Source organism: Chiloscyllium plagiosum, chromosome 12 (genome assembly GCF_004010195.1).
Source record: "Chiloscyllium plagiosum isolate BGI_BamShark_2017 chromosome 12, ASM401019v2, whole genome shotgun sequence".
Taxonomy (NCBI): Eukaryota; Metazoa; Chordata; class Chondrichthyes; order Orectolobiformes; family Hemiscylliidae; genus Chiloscyllium; species Chiloscyllium plagiosum.
Genome location: NC_057721.1, coordinates 6,012,694 through 6,030,417, shown reverse-complemented (window position 1 = coordinate 6,030,417; position 17,724 = coordinate 6,012,694). Strand labels below are relative to the sequence as shown.

The following is a 17,724-nucleotide window of genomic DNA, read 5'->3' as shown; positions in this document are numbered from 1 at the left end:
TACGATTCCATGTAGTGGGGAGATCAAGATTTAGATAGACAGGTTGGGTGAAATGTGGGAAAACCAATGGGGTGGATGGGGAAGACTACCAAGAAGGGAATGTGGATACTGGAGTTCACCAAGAGTGACAGGCTGAGCATAGGACTCTCAGTGTAATAAGTGATCACTGTATCCTGCCATCTTGCTGTGAATAATAAGTGTGGAACTGCAAATGGCGGCCACTACACTCACAGTGGATGGGTAGGTGTTTTATTCTATCAGGGAGGGGCCTTCAAGTGACCTGATAGAGGTTTACAAATCATGAGGGACATGGATACAGTAAGCAGACAAAGTCTTTTCCCCAGATTTGGGCAGTCCAAAACTAGACAGCATAGGTTTAAGGTGAGAGGGGAAAGATTTAATAGGGACTTAAGGGGCAACTTGTTCACACAGTAGGTGGTGCATTCATGAAATGAACTACCAGAGGAAGTGGTGAAAGCTGGTACAATTATAACATTTAAAAGGCATCAGGATGCGTAAATGAATAGGAAGGATTTAGAGCGATATGGGCCATATACTGGCAAATGGGACTAGATTAATTTCGGATCTCTGGTTGGCTTGGACGGGTTGAACCGAAGGGTCTGTTTCTGTGATGTACAACTCTTTGCCCCTCTGTGAGGCCCTTCAAAAGGGTAACAGCATTACACAGATATCCATACAGTACAGCTGAAAGACACTTGCCAGCTGTACTTAGGCATTAAGAAACATGTGGAGTCCAAATCCTGGCCCCAAACACTCTTGACCACATCGTTCAGCATCAGGAATAAATACCAGTCGTGACTGTGATGCACACGTAATGCATAGTGGAGTGGCAGGTTTCATCCAAGGTGGCAAAGTAGCAAGAATGAGTTCCCATGGCATTCACATGCTGCAGGAGCTGCTCACTTCTCACCATTGACTACAGAATCTCGCCAAGACAAAGGCTGGCTAGACTCTGTATTTGTAATTACTACCAGACATACATTTGTTCACACAGCCAAGAAATGTAAATATTTATTAACAAATGTGCTAAAGTATTAGGTCCCAGGGTCTGCAGTTTGAGTGAAGGGAGCCTGCCCTACAGTGGAGCACACTGGCCTTGAAGATTTGGTGAGGTGACTCCAGGGGTTTTGTGTCTCAGATATTCTGCGTGTGTTCTGTCCAGATGGAGGTTCATGCTCCTTGGCTTGACCTCCCATAGGGCTGAGGGTAGCAGGCAGTGTGGACCTCGAAGGCCCTGCCACCTCTGAAGTGGCCCGAGAGGAGACTTCTGAGGTTCCTGTATGGAGTCTCCTCCTCCAATTGGTTCCATACTGGCACTACCCTGGTTCCCTTTGAGGAAGGGGCACCAGGGGTGATGTTAAGGACCCTTGTTCTCTGTTGCCTCGGTGTTGATGTGATGCCCTGATGGTTAGAGCGATGGAGTGCAGGTCTGTGCGCATATCCAGCAAACTGTGTGAGTGTTGCTCCTGGCTCTCCATGGCAGCCAACAACCTATTCATGGAAATGGCTAGACGTTTGCATTTCTGAGGCAGTAAGGTCCCAGTAAGTGTTGATGCAGTTGTGTAACCTTTTGTTTCAGGTTGTCCAGCGCCTCCAACAAACTTGCCTGCTTAAGTCACGAATGGCCAACATCATGGGGTCCTCAGTCCTCTGAGTGCCAGCAACCTGGGATTTTCTTCCTCTGCAACATGCTTGAATTCAGCTGATATTCTCACCGAGGTGTCAGTATCTGAGCTGGTGGAAGGTTCAGAAGGTAGTCCTATTGGTGCCTCCTCTGTGGCATCCATGCGTTCTTCCTCGGAGGTGGAGGAAGGGTTGTCTTGTGGGGTCAGCCACTTAACCATGGAGACTGTTCTGACGCTGCTTGTGCACGGAAGAGAGAATGCATTGTGAACAAAGAGTAGAAGTTGGACAATGTTAAGAATACATTCATAGGGGAATTAATGCAATGAACAATACTTCTTACTTGGCTACCGAGTCATGGATGTTTTAGCATCTTCACAGAACCAACCTTGATCTTCACTTGCAAGGGCCAAGATCCACTCTTCAAAGGAGCTGTATGTCAGGTGCCCCACTAACCACCTTAGCTCTTTCAGCACTTACTATGATACATTTGCTCCTGGAATGAGTGAAAGGAAGGTATTAAGTGAGACAAAAATTGGTGGCACAGCTATTAGTGTTGCATCAGGTGAGTAAAAGTGGTGAGGTGTCCTGAGTGAGTGAGTAAGCAATGTACAGAGCACATAGCATTAGTTGTCTGTCCTGCACTGCTGGATGCTTCTCCAGTCCATTGAGATTGCACTGACCTGAATGGTGATCTCAGACCAGGCTGGCAGGGTCTGGTGTCAAGTCCTCCATTGCCAGTCCTGGGAGAACAAAACAGACTTCTTCTGCATCACCTCATCCACCAGAACATCCAAGTCCCTGTCTGCCAAGTGGGGTGCTATTTGACACTTATGCCTGGGACAATTCACAGAGATTGCTGAGGGCAGCTCCAGACCGTGTTCGATTTGGGGGTGCTCGACAGCCTTTCAAATGTGATGTTGGTACCAGGGAGTCTGGAATGTGCCAGTACCTGCAAATGCTTCTACCTATGGCTCGAGGGAGAATAGGGCAAGTGAGGTTCCTTAGGGATATGGTGCATGATTAATGATGAGAGTTTGAAGTGATTGCATGAGAAAATTTGCGAGACTTTGTGGAGAGAAACCCTCCATGAAATTTGCCTAAAATAACAGCGGATTTCTGGAAAGATTCAGCCCAATGAGTTATTGTGATCTAAAATGCATTGTCTGAAAAAGGAAATGGTTAAATAGAAAAATGAAAGGCTTCAAGGTAAGAACAAGCAAGCAGTATTAATTGGGCAGCTTTACCAATGAACTGACACAGGCACAGTTGTCTGAGCGATCTCATTTGTACTGTGTCATTCTAGGATTCAATGCTGCAGTTACAATTTCCCCATTTTAACTACTCTCTGGGTAAAGATGTTTCACTTGAATTCCTCATTGAATTTGTTAGTGACTTTATATTTATAGCCAATAAATTTCCATTTCCCAAAAAGTTGAAATATTTTCTCTGTTCTTGCTATCACATCGCTCCATAATTTTAAGGACCTCTATTAGGCTACATATTACTTTCCTCTTTTGTAGCAAAAATTACTACCACCTTCAATCTTTTTAGATGGTTATAGCCTTTCAATTCTGATATAACTGCTGGGTTTTTTTTGCATCTTCTGTTATCTCCCAAATGTAGTCTAACCAAGGTTGTAAATAAGTTTAATGTAACTTTGCCTTATTTCCTCTAGAAATGAACTTCATTACTTAAATTATCTTTTGCATAAACTTTGTTAACCTGCATTATATTTTAATAATTTGTGAACCTGCAATTCAGTTCCCTTTGGTCCTCTTCTCTATTTTCACTTATTTTGCAGGAAATAGTTGGCCCCTTTCCCTTCTATCAAAATGCACTGCTACATTTATCTAAATTAAAATCAATAAATCATTTACACACCAATCCTACTAAATCATTAGTGACTTATTTTCTTTATCACAACTTTCCTCTATATTAACTACAAATTTGGAGACATCTGCAATTTTTGAAATTGTACTTCTGGTCCTTGATTCCAAATCCTTTATGTATCTGTAACTGAAATACTCAATTGTTTTAAAGTAATTCAGAAACAGATGTTTCACTGAAAGCAAACCTGCATTGATGTATCATTGAAAATACTACGTCAGTCAAAGGTGCTATACAAATTGCACTTATCTAAATATTGTTATACATCTGACACCATCTTCTGGTAAGATGGCAGTGAGAGGAGCTCTGAGCCCAGAGCTCATCTGCTCCATCAGTTTTTCATTTCTTTTTTTTTCTTTCTCTTCTCTCATTTTGTTTTGCCTTCTATTTTACTTAGTTCTTGGTGAAGAGCTCAGTTGCAGCAATGACATCGGTGGCGGTGAGTGAGCCCAGTGCAGGCTTAAGTGGGCCCAGCAACGTGGATCTATGGCAGTGGCGTCAGCTAGTCTGTGTTCCCAATAGCTTCTATGTCTTCGAGGTGGTCCTAGCACTGACTCATAGCTACTGCAGCAGAGGCTAAGTTTGAGTTCCGAGAGGAGTCTGTGTCCAGCGCAGAATCATGGAGGTGGCGGTGAAGGCGAGTTTGGGCCCAGTATAAGACCCAGCGACATCAGCTGCGGCTGCACCGGCAAGGTGGGCCTAAAGCAGATTCATAGCTACGGCAGAGTTGTGTTTGGGCCAGTGTGGTACCCAGCAGGATTGATGATGTCTGCATTAGTCAGGAGATTTACAGTGGCAAAAGTGTCAGTGGAGGCAAGATGGTGTCAAAGAGTAACAACATATGTTCCAGTGGTGCAATGGAAGTGGTTTCATGCATGGTCACCAGATTCAAGAAAGAGCACTTAACAAGGAGGACTGTAAAGTTGGACAAAAGTTAAAAATCACACAACACCAGGTTATAGTCCAACAGTTTAATTGGAAGCACTAGCTTTCGGAGCGCTGCTCCATCAGATGGTTGTGGAGTACACAATTGTAAGACACAGAATTTATAGCAAAAGTTTAGTGTGATGTAACTGAAATTATACATTGAAAAATATCTTGATTGTTTGGTAAGTCTCTCATCTATTAGAATGACCATGTTAGTTTCACTTCATTCATATGTAAATCACAAAACCATTTTTAAGAAGTTACATTCTCAGGTTAACTTTAACAATTGGTGTCAGCCCAGATAATGTGTTGAAGGTGTTCATCCCTGTGTGCTGCTGTCTGTGCCATAACGTTTAGACTGATTCTAATCTAAAAAAAGAATTAACAGAATCTTACATGGATTCATGCAGTTTTTGAGCAACAGACAATGTAACTCTGCAAGAACAAATTTACCCCACAAATGTATATATATGTGTGTGTGTGTGTGCGCGTGTATAGTGCAATGGTGGTCACCTGTAGTGTGACATGAACCCAAGGTCCTGGTTGAGGCTCTCCCTATGGGTACCGAATGGGTACCTATGGGGTGAATTTGTACTTGCAGCGTTATATTGTACGTTGCTCAAAAACTGCATGAATCCATGTAAGACTCTGTTAACTCATTTTTTAGATTAGAGTCAGTCTAAACATTATGGCACAGACCACAGCACATAGGGGGTGAACACCTTCAACACATTATCTGGGCTGACACCAAATGTCAAAGTTAACCTGAGAATGTAACTTGTTTAAAAATGTTTGTGATTTACATATGAATGAAGTGAAACTAACATGGTCATTCTAACAGATGAGAGACTTAACAATCAAGACATTTTTCAATGTATAATTTCAGTTACATAACACTGTAAACTTTTGCTATAACTTCTGTGTCTTATAATTGTGTACTCCACAACCACCTGATGAAGGAGCAGCGCTCTGAAACCTAGTGCTTCCAATTAAACCTGTTGGAATATAACCTGGTGTTGGGTGATTTTTAACTTTGTACACCCCAGTCCAACACTGACATCTGCAAATCATGTAAGGTTGGACACTTTCTTTATTTATTCATCTTTCTGCCTTTGTATTCTATGTTTTGGTTTATTTTTGTGTGTTTTCAGATGGTACCAGAGAGGGGCAACACTATACAACACTTTTCATTGTATTTTGTAACAGGATACACGTGACAATAAATCAATCAAATAAATGAAATAATGAATTATACAAGAATAATCATTACTAACCTTAGGTTCTTAATGTCATTGGAAATAACAGAAATCTTGTTATAGGCAATGTTCAGGGACTGGAGATTTGCTAAATGAAATAACCTGTCAAAAAAACCCGACATATTTTTAAGATGAATTTACTTGTGAAAGATTTCTAAAACATTGCTGGACTAGAACTAGAATGCATTGCGGCCATTATGTAGCCTGCATGAGCATTCTGTCTAAGCAAGGATCACTTTTCATTTGTCAGTGCCATATCAGAACCTAAGTCAGTTGCATTTCTTTGATGCCTATTAGAAGGATTGCTTAAAGTTTAAAGATGAACTAACATTGGACCAAATTTCTTGAATTAATGTATTTGCTCATCTGCAAATATCTGCTTCAATCTGCACTCTGGCTTACCTTATTCCTTCATTCAGCATCATACCTTCAACCATCCTAATACTAAGCTTTGGAATTCCTACGCTAAATCTTAAATTCTCCACCTCTCTCTCTTCCTTTAAAGAGGTCCTAAATATTGTTTTGGCCAGTCTTATAATAACCAGCCCTAATATGTCCTTATGTGGCTCGTTATCCAAATTAATTTGACAACATTTCTGTCAAGTGATGTGAGATATTTGACTGAGGCGCTATGCAAATGTTAACTGAAGAAATATATCTGCATTGTTAGTAAAATGAATAAATTCCAAGAACAAAGTTGTACAACAGTAATTAAAATGTGCAAACATCTTCATAAAGCATCAAAATATTTTAGTGCATTCAACAAATTGTTTAAAAATACAAGTTATTCATTTTAAGATCCTGGTGCCTGTTGGAATTAAGAAAAATATTCTTGTACTATCAGATATTTTCCAAATAAACTAGACAAACATATTCCTTTCCGTTTTATTTTTTACATTTAAAAACATACAGAATTTCAGTTTCGCTACACGGAGACAAGAATGTCATCTTTCTACAGCTCAATGTATGAAATCCAGTCACTTCACACTTGGCCGATGCTTTCAAATTTTTTATACCTCTTACCATTTATTTAATAATGGTTGAGTTCACTACAATGTCTCAGCCTGAGGGCATGAGACGACATGGGCAAAAGAATTCCTTCCTCACAGAGTACAAATACCATCAAATGCCGCCCCCTTCTATCTACCACGGGAATTTAACACTGCTAAATTAACTGCTATGTATAAAACCACCACAAGCAAAGGTTGAGGAAGCTCTGGATGTGCTGAACTCCACCACTAACCCCCTGGAGATGGAACACCCCGAGGCCCTGATTATTGTAACTGGTGACTTTAATCAAGCCAATCTAAGGAAGGTGTTGCCCAAGTACTACCAGAACATTACCTGCCTCACCAGGGGCCCGAACATTTTAGACCACTGCTAAACCACTGTGAAGGATGCCTACTGCTCCATCTCCCTCCCTCATTTCAGGAACTCTGACCTCAATGCAGTGTTTCTTCTCCAGGCTTACAGGCAAAAGCTCAAGAAGGAGACCCCCGCGTGGATGCAGGTTCAGTGCTGGTCGGAGGAGGCAGAGGATCAACTCCGGTGCTGTCTGGAATCGGCTGATTGGGCCACGTTCAAACAGTCCGCAGGTACCTTGAACAAGTATGCCACTTCCTTCACAGATGTTATCAGCAAGCATGTGGAGGGCTACATACCGAGGAAGTCAATCCGGATGTTGCCCAAAAGGAAACCCTGGATGAATCAGGACATACAGAACCTGCTAAAAACCAGGCGTGAGGCCTTCAGATCAGGAGACCCACTCAAATAAGGAATCCACAGAGCCATTAGGACAGCCAAGGACCAATATCGATCCACACTTGAGACCCAAACAGACACCCGGCGACTATGGCAAGGACTGAATGACATCACAGGTTCTAAAAAGAGACAGTGCAAGAAAGCAGTCGATGACACATCCCTCCCAGATTGTCTCAACGTCTTCTATGCTCGCTTTGAACAGAATTTCGGTGGAGAGGTAACACCTATTCCGACAAGTCCTGACGAACGTAATCTAACAGTCACTGCATCAGAGGTCAGATCAGTTTTCCTTTGGGTGTATCCAAGGAAAGCGATGGGACCAGATGGAGTACCAGGCTGTACACTCAGAGAATGCACAGATCAACTGGCAGAGAGGTCTTCTCGGACATATTTAACCTCTCTCTGCAGCAGGCCACTGTCCCTGCCTGTTTCAAGAAGGCCAACATCATCCCTGTGCCTAAGGCGGCTCATGCAGCATGTCTCAATGACTACCGCCCATTGGCCCTAACTTCGGTGGTTATGAAGTGCTTTGAAAAGCTGGTCATGCCATTAATCAACTCCAGCGTCCCTCCAACTTTTGACCTATTTCAATTTGGCTATCGGACCAACAGATCCACGTCAGATGCCATATCACTTGCCCTTCACTCCTGCCCAGAACATCTTGACACCAAAAACAGTTATGTAAGAATCCTATCATTGACTACAGTTCAGTCTTCAACACTATTAACCCCTTGAGACTGATTACTAAACTTAGTGATCTTGGACGAAGCCCCACCCTCTGCAACTGGATCCTCAGGGTTTCCTGATGCACAGGCCACAGTCAGTGAAAATTGGGGACAATATTACATCCTCACTAACACTCAACACTGGAGCCCCTCAGGGCTGTGTACTCAGCCCCCTACTGTACTCACTGTATACCCATGACTGTGTCGCCAAATACCAGACTAATGCCATTTACAAGTTCGCTGATGACACCACCATAGTCAGTCGAATCCCTGATGGCAACAAAACAGACTACAAATGGGAGGTGGAAGACCTGGAAAAATCGTGCACTGAAAACAACCTAGCTCTGAATGACAGCAAAGCCAAGGGACTCATTATTGACTTTCGGCGGGATGTTACTCATGCCCCCCCACACACTGACAGCACAGAGGTGGAATGAGTGGAGAGTGTCAAGCTCCTGGGAATGGTCAGCTACAACAAGCTTTCTTGGACTCTTAATGTGGACGCACTAGTTACAAAGGCCCAACAATGTTTCTTCTTCCTCAGGCAGCTGAGGAAATTTGGCATGACGGTGATTAACCTTGCCAACTTTTATAGGTGTGCCATCGAGAGCATTTTGTCTGGATGTATCACTACCTGGTGTGACAACTGTACCATTCAAGATCGGAGACGGTTATAGAGAGTGGTGAACTCGGCCCGGACAATCACAAAGGCCAACCTCCCATCTATAGAATCCATATACCAGGCCCGCTGTCAAGAAAAGGCCACCAGCATTCTGAAAGATCCATCCCACTCTGGCAATGTTTTTCGACAATCTCTACCATCGGGGAGAAAGTACAAAAGCCTGAACACATGCACCAGCTGGTTTCAAATCAGTTTCTACCCTACTGTTGTTAGAATACTGAATGGACTCACAAACTCTTAACATTCGCCTGAACCGGTGCTTTTGGTTTTGCTGCTGTTTACCTATTATTTACTTATTTATGCTACTTAACTCTGTAATCTGCCTGTATTGCTGCAAGACAAAGCTTTTCACTGTGCCTCAGTAAGCGTGACAATAAATTCAATTCAATTCAAACATGAATCTCTACTTTGTTCCTAAATTTTGAAAATGAATCATCCAAAACCCATCAAACCATTTGTTAACAATGTACTTGGGAATATTAGAACTGCTATAAAAACACTAAATACTGAGTATCAGGCATTTCAAAAACATTAAGTCTGATTAAAATTAATGATAATAATGGATTAAATTAAGATTAAAACAAAATATTTAAGGGAAATGCTTTCCTGAAATCTAAAGGGATTCAGGGAAAATAACAAAACCGTATATACGTAGTCTCCGTGGCTTTAATAAAAAAAAAGAATATTCCCGTTTGGTTTGAAATGAAATAAATGAAATATTATTAAAAAAAATGTTAGCCAGCAATGCTATTTTGTATATAGTGAAATTTGAAATGCGAAATAAAAAATCCAGAGTTATTTATCAAGTGACTTTTGAAAGAAAATGTCATCTAAGATAAAGAACAAATTCAAGTATTTGTCATTGCCTGGAATCAATCAGAAGTTTTATTTCTATTTTAAATATGTTATGATAATATTTTATTAGACTGTAAAATTTTTTCAGGGCTCATGATAGAGATGGTATGGAAACTATTGGGCCATGTAAAAGTTAATGAGAAGAAGTGATTGAGGCTAGAAGATAAGAGATAGGAAAAACACAGCAGCACATGGGAATTGGAACAACATGTCTTTGTATAATTCAATAGAATGGCAATTTGGTATTAACACGCATTCAGTGAAAGGGAACCTTAGATAGCAATAGTAAATTGGTAGCTTTCTCGGTGATATTTATGTCCTTGATTGCTTTTAAGGGAACTGAAGTTGACAGTTTCAGGCCATCATCCAGGATAAAACACGGAAGAATGAATAAAATGTTCTCAATGCTTTTGTTAGGATCACATGAGAATTAATAAGGAGTGGCATAATATTGGGATATCTTGTTTAGTGTGCAAGAAAATGCTGGCAACCAGTTAAAATCAGACTTCCTCAAAGGATAGGAAATACTGCACTGAAGAATGGGTTTAAACCTTTGCATCGACTTGACAAATAGCTTGGCACGAAGCAGTTAATGTGGCCAGTAAAATCATCAAAGCACTCAGAGAAACAGGTCTTAAAACAATTAGGATAGAATTAAACATGTTGATACCTGCTAAAGTCAGCAAAATTTGAGAAAAAAGGAGAATTTGAATCATAGAATTCCTACAGGACCTGCGGCTCAACAAGTCCACAGTGAACCACTGTAGAGTGACCCACCCAGACCCATTCCCCTACCCTATTATCCTATATGTATCCTTGACCAGTGCACCTAACCTACACACCTCTGAACACTATGGGCAATTTAGCATGGCCAAACCACCTCACCTGCACATCTTTGGATTGTGGGAGAAAACTGGAGCACTCGGAGGAGACCCACACAGACCCAGGGAGAATGTGCAAACTCCACACAGTCGCCAGAGGTTGGAATCGAACCTGGGTCCCTAGCACTGTGAGGCATCAGTGCTAACCACTGAGCCACCGTGCCGCCAATTTGGATTTGACGAAAGGAATAGGAGTAGTAAGGCTCATCGTCAAGATGGATCCAGATGAAGGGAGAACTGTAGAGCTTTAAGTGCATGTATGATATAATTTTAAAGTTAGAGGGTGAAATGATCAGCAATTAAGATAATTTGAACAGATCACCATATTAAAAGGCTAAAGAAAGATTAATCAAGAACAATGATAAAACAAAAGTGAGAAATTAAGATTCTGACTGGTAAAAGCTAAAGATTCCAAGAAAGGTTTTGTTTTAGATGACTAACTCAAGTTGCAAGTAACATTTGTATCTTAAATTATGATTAAATCTCATCTCTTATTAATGATAATATGATTTTGACTTGTTTCACGGTTACTATGGTGCCAGTGGAATGAGGGGTTATCATACTTAGCAAAGGACAGTAGTATGGAAAGTATTTAAAGCAGAGACCGTACAACAGGAAATGACATCTTTTGCATCAGCTCCTCCAATTTTAATTATACAACTGTGAGATTGCTTTGAAATCGGTGATGCCATGATACGTATGTGCCAATGTGGGATAAAACAAAATAAATTTACTCTCAGACAGACACTTCTGTCTGAGATATGACATCAGTAATTTAAGCATGGTAGGGATGGAAATCCCATGAGGGTATCAAACTTTTGTTTTAAACTAATGTAAAGAATGCAAATAGAAGTCAAAATATTAGGAATTTAGAAATGAAACTACAACTGCAAAATAGCTTGCCAATCAGCTCTATAGGATGGGACCTCCTCTCAAATGGGGGCAGAAATCTCATTTTAATCCAATTAAAACTACTCTTTTAATATCCATATATTATCACTATGGGACAGCCAGGTTTCTGGTTAGTGCAGTGCTGATACATTTTTCAGAGGGGGGTGTTTGGTTGCAGATAATGCCCAATACATTCCTGACTAATCTACCTCATTGTATCCAAATCAGTCAAATCCCAGTTACAGCAATTAGCATCTCCTTGAAAGATTCAATGGTTATTAAGAGCTTGCTGGTATGGCACAATGCCTGAAACACAGGCAAGAGCGACATACTGAATGTGGAAAGTAAGATAGAAAAGCATATTTTTAATAAATTATCAAACAATTTTGTTAATAATAGAGTAAAAAGTAGAAACAGAAATATTTGGGGGACAATGTAAGAAGAATAAAATATAATTTTAAATAGTGATGAAAAATTCAATCAGCACTGTTCATTCATACCATACAGATGTTGTTTTCTATTTACATTCTTGAGAATTATCCTGGTGAGTGCAAAATGAAAAGTTTTGATACTCCAACAGCACTGAAATTCTGTACTGCTAAATGACCACTGGTAAGTAATTGGAAGAGGAGACTTTTAGACTAATTAAAAAGCAATCTGGGGGACAGGAAGTTGTTTACAAAATCAGAAATTGCTGGAAAAGCTCAGCAGGTCTGGCAGCATCTGGGGAAAGAAATCACAGTTAACCTTTCGGGTTGTGTGACCCTTCCACAGAACTGTATCTGATATACAGCATCCTCAGTTCATTCGGTTTTTACAGGAAGTTGTTTACTGAATTGTGGAGATAAAATATTCAGGAGCACACAGATTCCCAATATAATCTTACAGCTCACATCATTTTATGGTCGCAAACAAGTTCAGAATTTTCTTTTCACAATATGTGTCAAGACTTATTCTAAAAATTGCTATTATGCTGTAGAAGACATTTGGAACACATTACCCAGCAGGCAGGGTTGAAATCTGGCAGAAGGAAATATTAAAGATTCTCAGGTTTGCTAGTTTTGCAATATCAGAAGAAATCTCCTTTATAGGGTTGTCTCGTAAATTCAGCACTTCGAGGTGGGAGAATCTATAAATCTGAAGGGAAAAGAAGTTAAATGAAAACATATTCATTCACTTAAATTGTTTTTAAAGTACTGTATAACAGTTGTTAGTAACATAATTACATTTCTGATTGGTTTATAATTGGCTTATAAAAGAAAGCTTAAAAATTCAAATGTTGGGAAGAACTAGCATGAGTAGCCAAATTGAAACAAGAGAAGTTAAATATAAAGTGATATAGAGAGATCGAACAATAAAAAAGTATACAAGAATACAAAGCATTCTATGGCCAAATATTTTGTTTTCTAAACAATTTTCACTTCAATTATGTAATTCCCCAACATTGCTCACATTCCGCCAAAAATAAATCTATTCAAAAATAATTAGAAAACAGTAAGTCGGTTTCATCTACGTGCAAATGGAAAAATATACATTTGTTCTCAGATGAAAGCATTCAAATCTAACCAACGAATTTGAAATCACCCGTTGTGATGCCAATGATATTGTGGAATTTATAATGTGAAACTAATTAATTTCTTACCTTACTGTTGTGATTGGAACCAGGTGGATCTTATTTATTATGAGATCCTTGATTGAGGTTGTTAACCTGGGCCAATCAAGGAGGCTTGGCTGACAGATGTATACAGTGAGTCTCCTGACTTCAAGGACTGACTCCAAGCTGGCTGGTCACAGTGAGTGTACTATGCACATGTAAACAAAGGGTGCCTTGGTGATGGGATACTGGCCTCTGTGTAATTATTTCACTTCTAAATATTTTTTGTAGCAGTTAACTTCAAGTACAGTAACTTCAACTACCCACAGAAACCCAAGCATATAAATAGAAAGCAGGAATTTTCGCCTGAGGCCCACTGAAGATGTTGCCTAGTAGGATGACGAAACATCTGGAAATGAACCTTCCAGCTCAGTGAGCAAACCTACATCCAGAACCTCAACCTGAGATACAAATCTTCTCAAACTCTCAAACTAATCCATTGATTATGTAATTAGGGGTATGTCACAATATGCTCTACAGCATTGTTCTCCAGCATTCTTGGTGACTAGATGCCAATCATTAATTCAGTTATGGCAGTTGGCTAGAAGAGGTTTCATTATAGGAATGCTATAGTTTAGACATGATCACATAAGTTATCTGAGTAAAGCAATAATACAAATGCAGTTTTAGTAAATTGCTCTCACCTCAGCAGGAATGTCCTGTAAAGTGTTGAAAGACAGGTTCAGATACTTTAATATGGAAACAAGTGCAGTCAGGTCAGGAAGTTGGCGAAGAAAATGACCCTACAATATAGTGATGATATTAAACATGATGATAATCATATTCTACAAAACTTGAAAAATACCTCTACCTTTTGTCATTAATTCATTGGGAATTAAAACTACATTATTTTGAAATTATAGAAATGCTAAATGTTTCAAAAATATTTAGATGCTTTGATAATTATTAAAATTGTTTATAAAGGGCATTGATGTATTGGCTGCACCTCCAATGTTCGTCAAGGACACAGGGAACAAAATAATGACTACATGAAGAAACACTGCACTGATATTCACATTTTTCAATGTAGATAATTATGCCCAAGTAATACCCACAAATTTGTACAATTGCAACAACAAAAAAAAACTGGAAATTTGGAAAATAGTTTGGATGCATATGAAACTTAATGAAACATTAACTGTCAAGGGATGTGAAAGTAACTGAGTTTCAACTACAATGAAATTATGTAGAAAGAAATAATAAAGGCTATGAACTCAACCTGTTATGTGTCATGGAGATTTGGTATTTTATTTGCTTTTAAAGAGATTAGGAAAAACTCTTTGTGAGCCCCTAAAGAGAGGAAAAAGAGGATTTATTTCTAAAGTAAAAATAAATACAAACTAAACATAAGTTAGGGTGTAATGTGAATGCATAAATTTGTCAGATCAACTGTCATCTAGAAACGTGGAGGTAAATAAAGTAAATCCCTTGGTTGTATAATCACTTTGCCCTGTCTGTTTCATGTTACTTCTGCTGTTTGGCATGCAAGCAGTCCCATGTTGGAGCTTCCCAAGCTTGACTGCTCATTTTGAAGAATGCTTAGTGCTGATCTTGGCTTGCTTTCCTGCACGCTTCATTGAACTAGAGTTGGTGGCTTGGCCTGATGTTAATGGCAGAATGTGGATACACTAGGCCATGAGATTGCAGATTGTGCGTGATTTATTTGCTGGTGATCAGAGGCATGGGGTGGGGGGGGGGGGGGAAGAGGAGGAGGAGGAGGTGGTGGGGGTGAATGGTGGTTAGTATCACACAGCATAATGGAGGGTATCCTCAATGTAAAGACTGAACTTTGTCCCCACAAGAACTGTGCATCAAGTAGACTGGTGAGGGCAAGGTCAAGTATGGAGGGTTAGTGTTGTGGTCATATCATTAGATGAGTAATCCAAAGTTGTTGACTAATATTTCAAGGACTTGAGGTTGAATCCCCCATGGTAGGCGATGACATTTAAATATAGATTTATATTTAATAAACTCGTCTAACAGTGACCATGTAACGACTGTCAAATGTTGTAAAAACCCACCTGGTTCGCTAATGTCCATCCCCTCCTTTCGGAAAAGAATTCTGCTACCCTTACGTGGTGTGGTCTACAAGTGTCTCCAGACCTACAGTAGTGTGACTATAAACTGCCCTTTGGGCAATTAAGGATTGACAATAAATGGTGGCTTATAGTGACATATACTATACATGAATTTAAAACAAAAAAAATTCTCTTGTTGGTTCCTTTACAACATGGTGCAGACCCAGTCAAGCAGCTATGCTCTTTAGGACTCACCCAGCACAGTCAATAGTGATACTACAAAGTCACTTTTGATGAAAGACACTGAAGTCCTGCAGCCACAGTACATTCTGTGTCCTTGCCACCCTCATAACCTTTGTCTAAGTGGTATTCAACATGGAACCAAGGGTAGAGGGTGTGTGTGGTGGTACTTGGCAGGATGTTTCCTTGCTCATGATTAAACTGATGCCATGAGATTTTATGCAGTCTGGAGACACTGTTGATGACCCCCAGGGAGACTCCTTCTCAATTGGTCAGGTGAGTGTGTCCTGCTGGTGAGATAGGATGTACCCAAAGACTGTAATGGTGCATTGCATGACTACGTCAGACTAATAAAATGACTAAATTTTAAGTAAGAAGATCATTCATTGACTTACCCTGAGGTTTAAAGAATCATTTCCGACTGTTATGGTTCTTAGAACAAGAAGATCATATGGGTTTACGTTTCCTTCTGGTTCTTCCTCCGAATCTAGGGATACATTGTCTGAAGATTCAAGAATTTCTTTACCTCCTTCAGTATTTGGACCTGCAACTGAAATCAGAAAAGACACAGAGTGATTCGTGTGTGGAATGAACCTCCAGAGGATGCGCTGGATGCGGGTAGAGTTACAATGTTTAAAAGACATTTAGATAAGTATATGAAGAAGAAATGTTTGAGGAGATACAGGCCAAATGCAGGCAGACCGAGACTAGTTTAGTTTGGGACTATGGTTGGCATGGACTGGTCGGACTGAAGAGTCTGTTTCCTTCCCGTATGACTCTAAGTATCAATCCTATAAATGCTGAACTATGGGTTTAGTGAAGGGGACTGAAGATGACCACAAAAACAATTATATCAATTGCATTAATATCAAGCCCCTAATGTAAAATAAAATTTCATCAGTCGCTTCACATGAGAAACTAAAATTTGACACCAAGCCATGGTAGGAGATATTAGGGCAGATGACCAAAAGTTGATTGCGAAGTAGGCTTTAAGGATGGTCCTAAAGGAGGAAAAGAGGTCGAGAAGCAGCTAGATGTACGAAGGGTATTACAACCTGAAGGCTGAGGAAGCTGAAACATGGCCACCAAAAGCAAAGTAATTAAAATCAGGACTGCTCAAAAAATCTTAAATAGAGAGGATACTGAGGCTGTTACATTCAACTTTCATCCCTTCATGTTAAATTCAAATCTCCAGATACATATTAGCATTCAACAGCTGATTTTATATTTCTATCACTTTATACACCATTGGATCTCTTGTGACAAAATTTACCAAAGATGGTGAAAGTGTCTGTAATAAATTGCAAATGTTTATGGTTAAGTAAGTAATGGATCTTGAGAAATCACAATTGGCAAATGAAGACAGATGGTAACTTTATTCATACACCTTCTTCAAATTATTTAATTAATTAAATCAATAAATTGTGCAGTAAGACATCTTAAATAGGAATGTTAACCAACATGTTTTTATAATGGATTGTCACATGAAATTTCTACATTTAAACATTACGTTTGTAGTATTTGTTGATTTACTTTTGTATTAAATGTTCTGTAATACTATACTGAATACAGTATGATGTTTTTCAAATGCATTGTTAAAATCATGTCAAATGCTTTATTAGTGTGGTTTTTACATTCCATTGGTGATTTATTCTCATCATTTTTTCAACATTTTTATTACCTGGATAGCCAGGCAATTCTGGCCCAATACCACGTCTTAAGTTATTTTCTAGATGTCGAGCAGCAGCAATCATTTCTGTAATGATAAAATTTGAAATCATTAGTACAAGCTAATGTAAATAGTTGACTCACAAATGTGGAAGTTCACTGGTGAAACTATTTGTTCTGGTAAATTTGTTATATTTCATGGTTAGTATGAGGGGATCAGTGGGAAGGCCAGCATTTGTTCCCCAACTTTATTTTCACCCTGAGAAGATGGTGGTAGATCTTCTTCTGATAATGACAAAGTAACGTACAGAAGCTCTGTGTGGATCAGCATAGTACAGTGACAAGTACAGTTTTTGAAACTTTGTTCTTGAGACATGAGTGGCACATTTTTATGTTTAAAGTGCCACTTCAATCAGAAAACAAAGGTGGAGCGGTCACATATAATCCCAGGCATTTCACATTGCTGTTAGCTTCCTAGTGACACCTCTGTGACCAGATAATGTTTGCTTCTCTTTGTACCGTATTTTGGTTGGGGTAGATATGTGCCTTAGATCAGAGGTGGTGTTCGATTTTCATGGTGATCTTACTTGCCTGCTCCGTTAGCCCAATCCCATTCCCACTAGCCAACAGAC

The 17,724-nt window shown here is 39.6% G+C and overlaps 1 protein-coding gene across 9 annotated transcripts in view; it reads right to left on the bottom strand.

Moving 5' to 3' along the window:
• Positions 1 to 17,724, bottom strand: part of LOC122554930 (leucine-rich repeat-containing protein 63) — a 34,696-nt gene that overhangs the window by 7,658 nt on the left and 9,314 nt on the right. For 6 of the 9 annotated variants that reach the window (XM_043700350.1, XM_043700346.1, XM_043700347.1 and 3 more), the window contains 5 exons: positions 17,106 to 17,180; positions 15,820 to 15,974; positions 13,811 to 13,909; positions 12,513 to 12,649; positions 5,736 to 5,819 (listed from right to left, as the gene is read on the bottom strand). In XM_043700350.1, coding sequence (XP_043556285.1) covers positions 5,736 to 5,819; positions 12,513 to 12,649; positions 13,811 to 13,909; positions 15,820 to 15,974; positions 17,106 to 17,180 — 550 coding nt within the window. Of the gene's footprint in view, positions 1 to 578; positions 1,882 to 2,032; positions 2,141 to 5,735; positions 5,820 to 12,512; positions 12,650 to 13,810; positions 13,910 to 15,819; positions 15,975 to 17,105; positions 17,181 to 17,724 lie in introns of those variants that run through there. The other 3 variants (XM_043700354.1, XM_043700353.1, XM_043700352.1) reach the window with 3 other exon arrangements.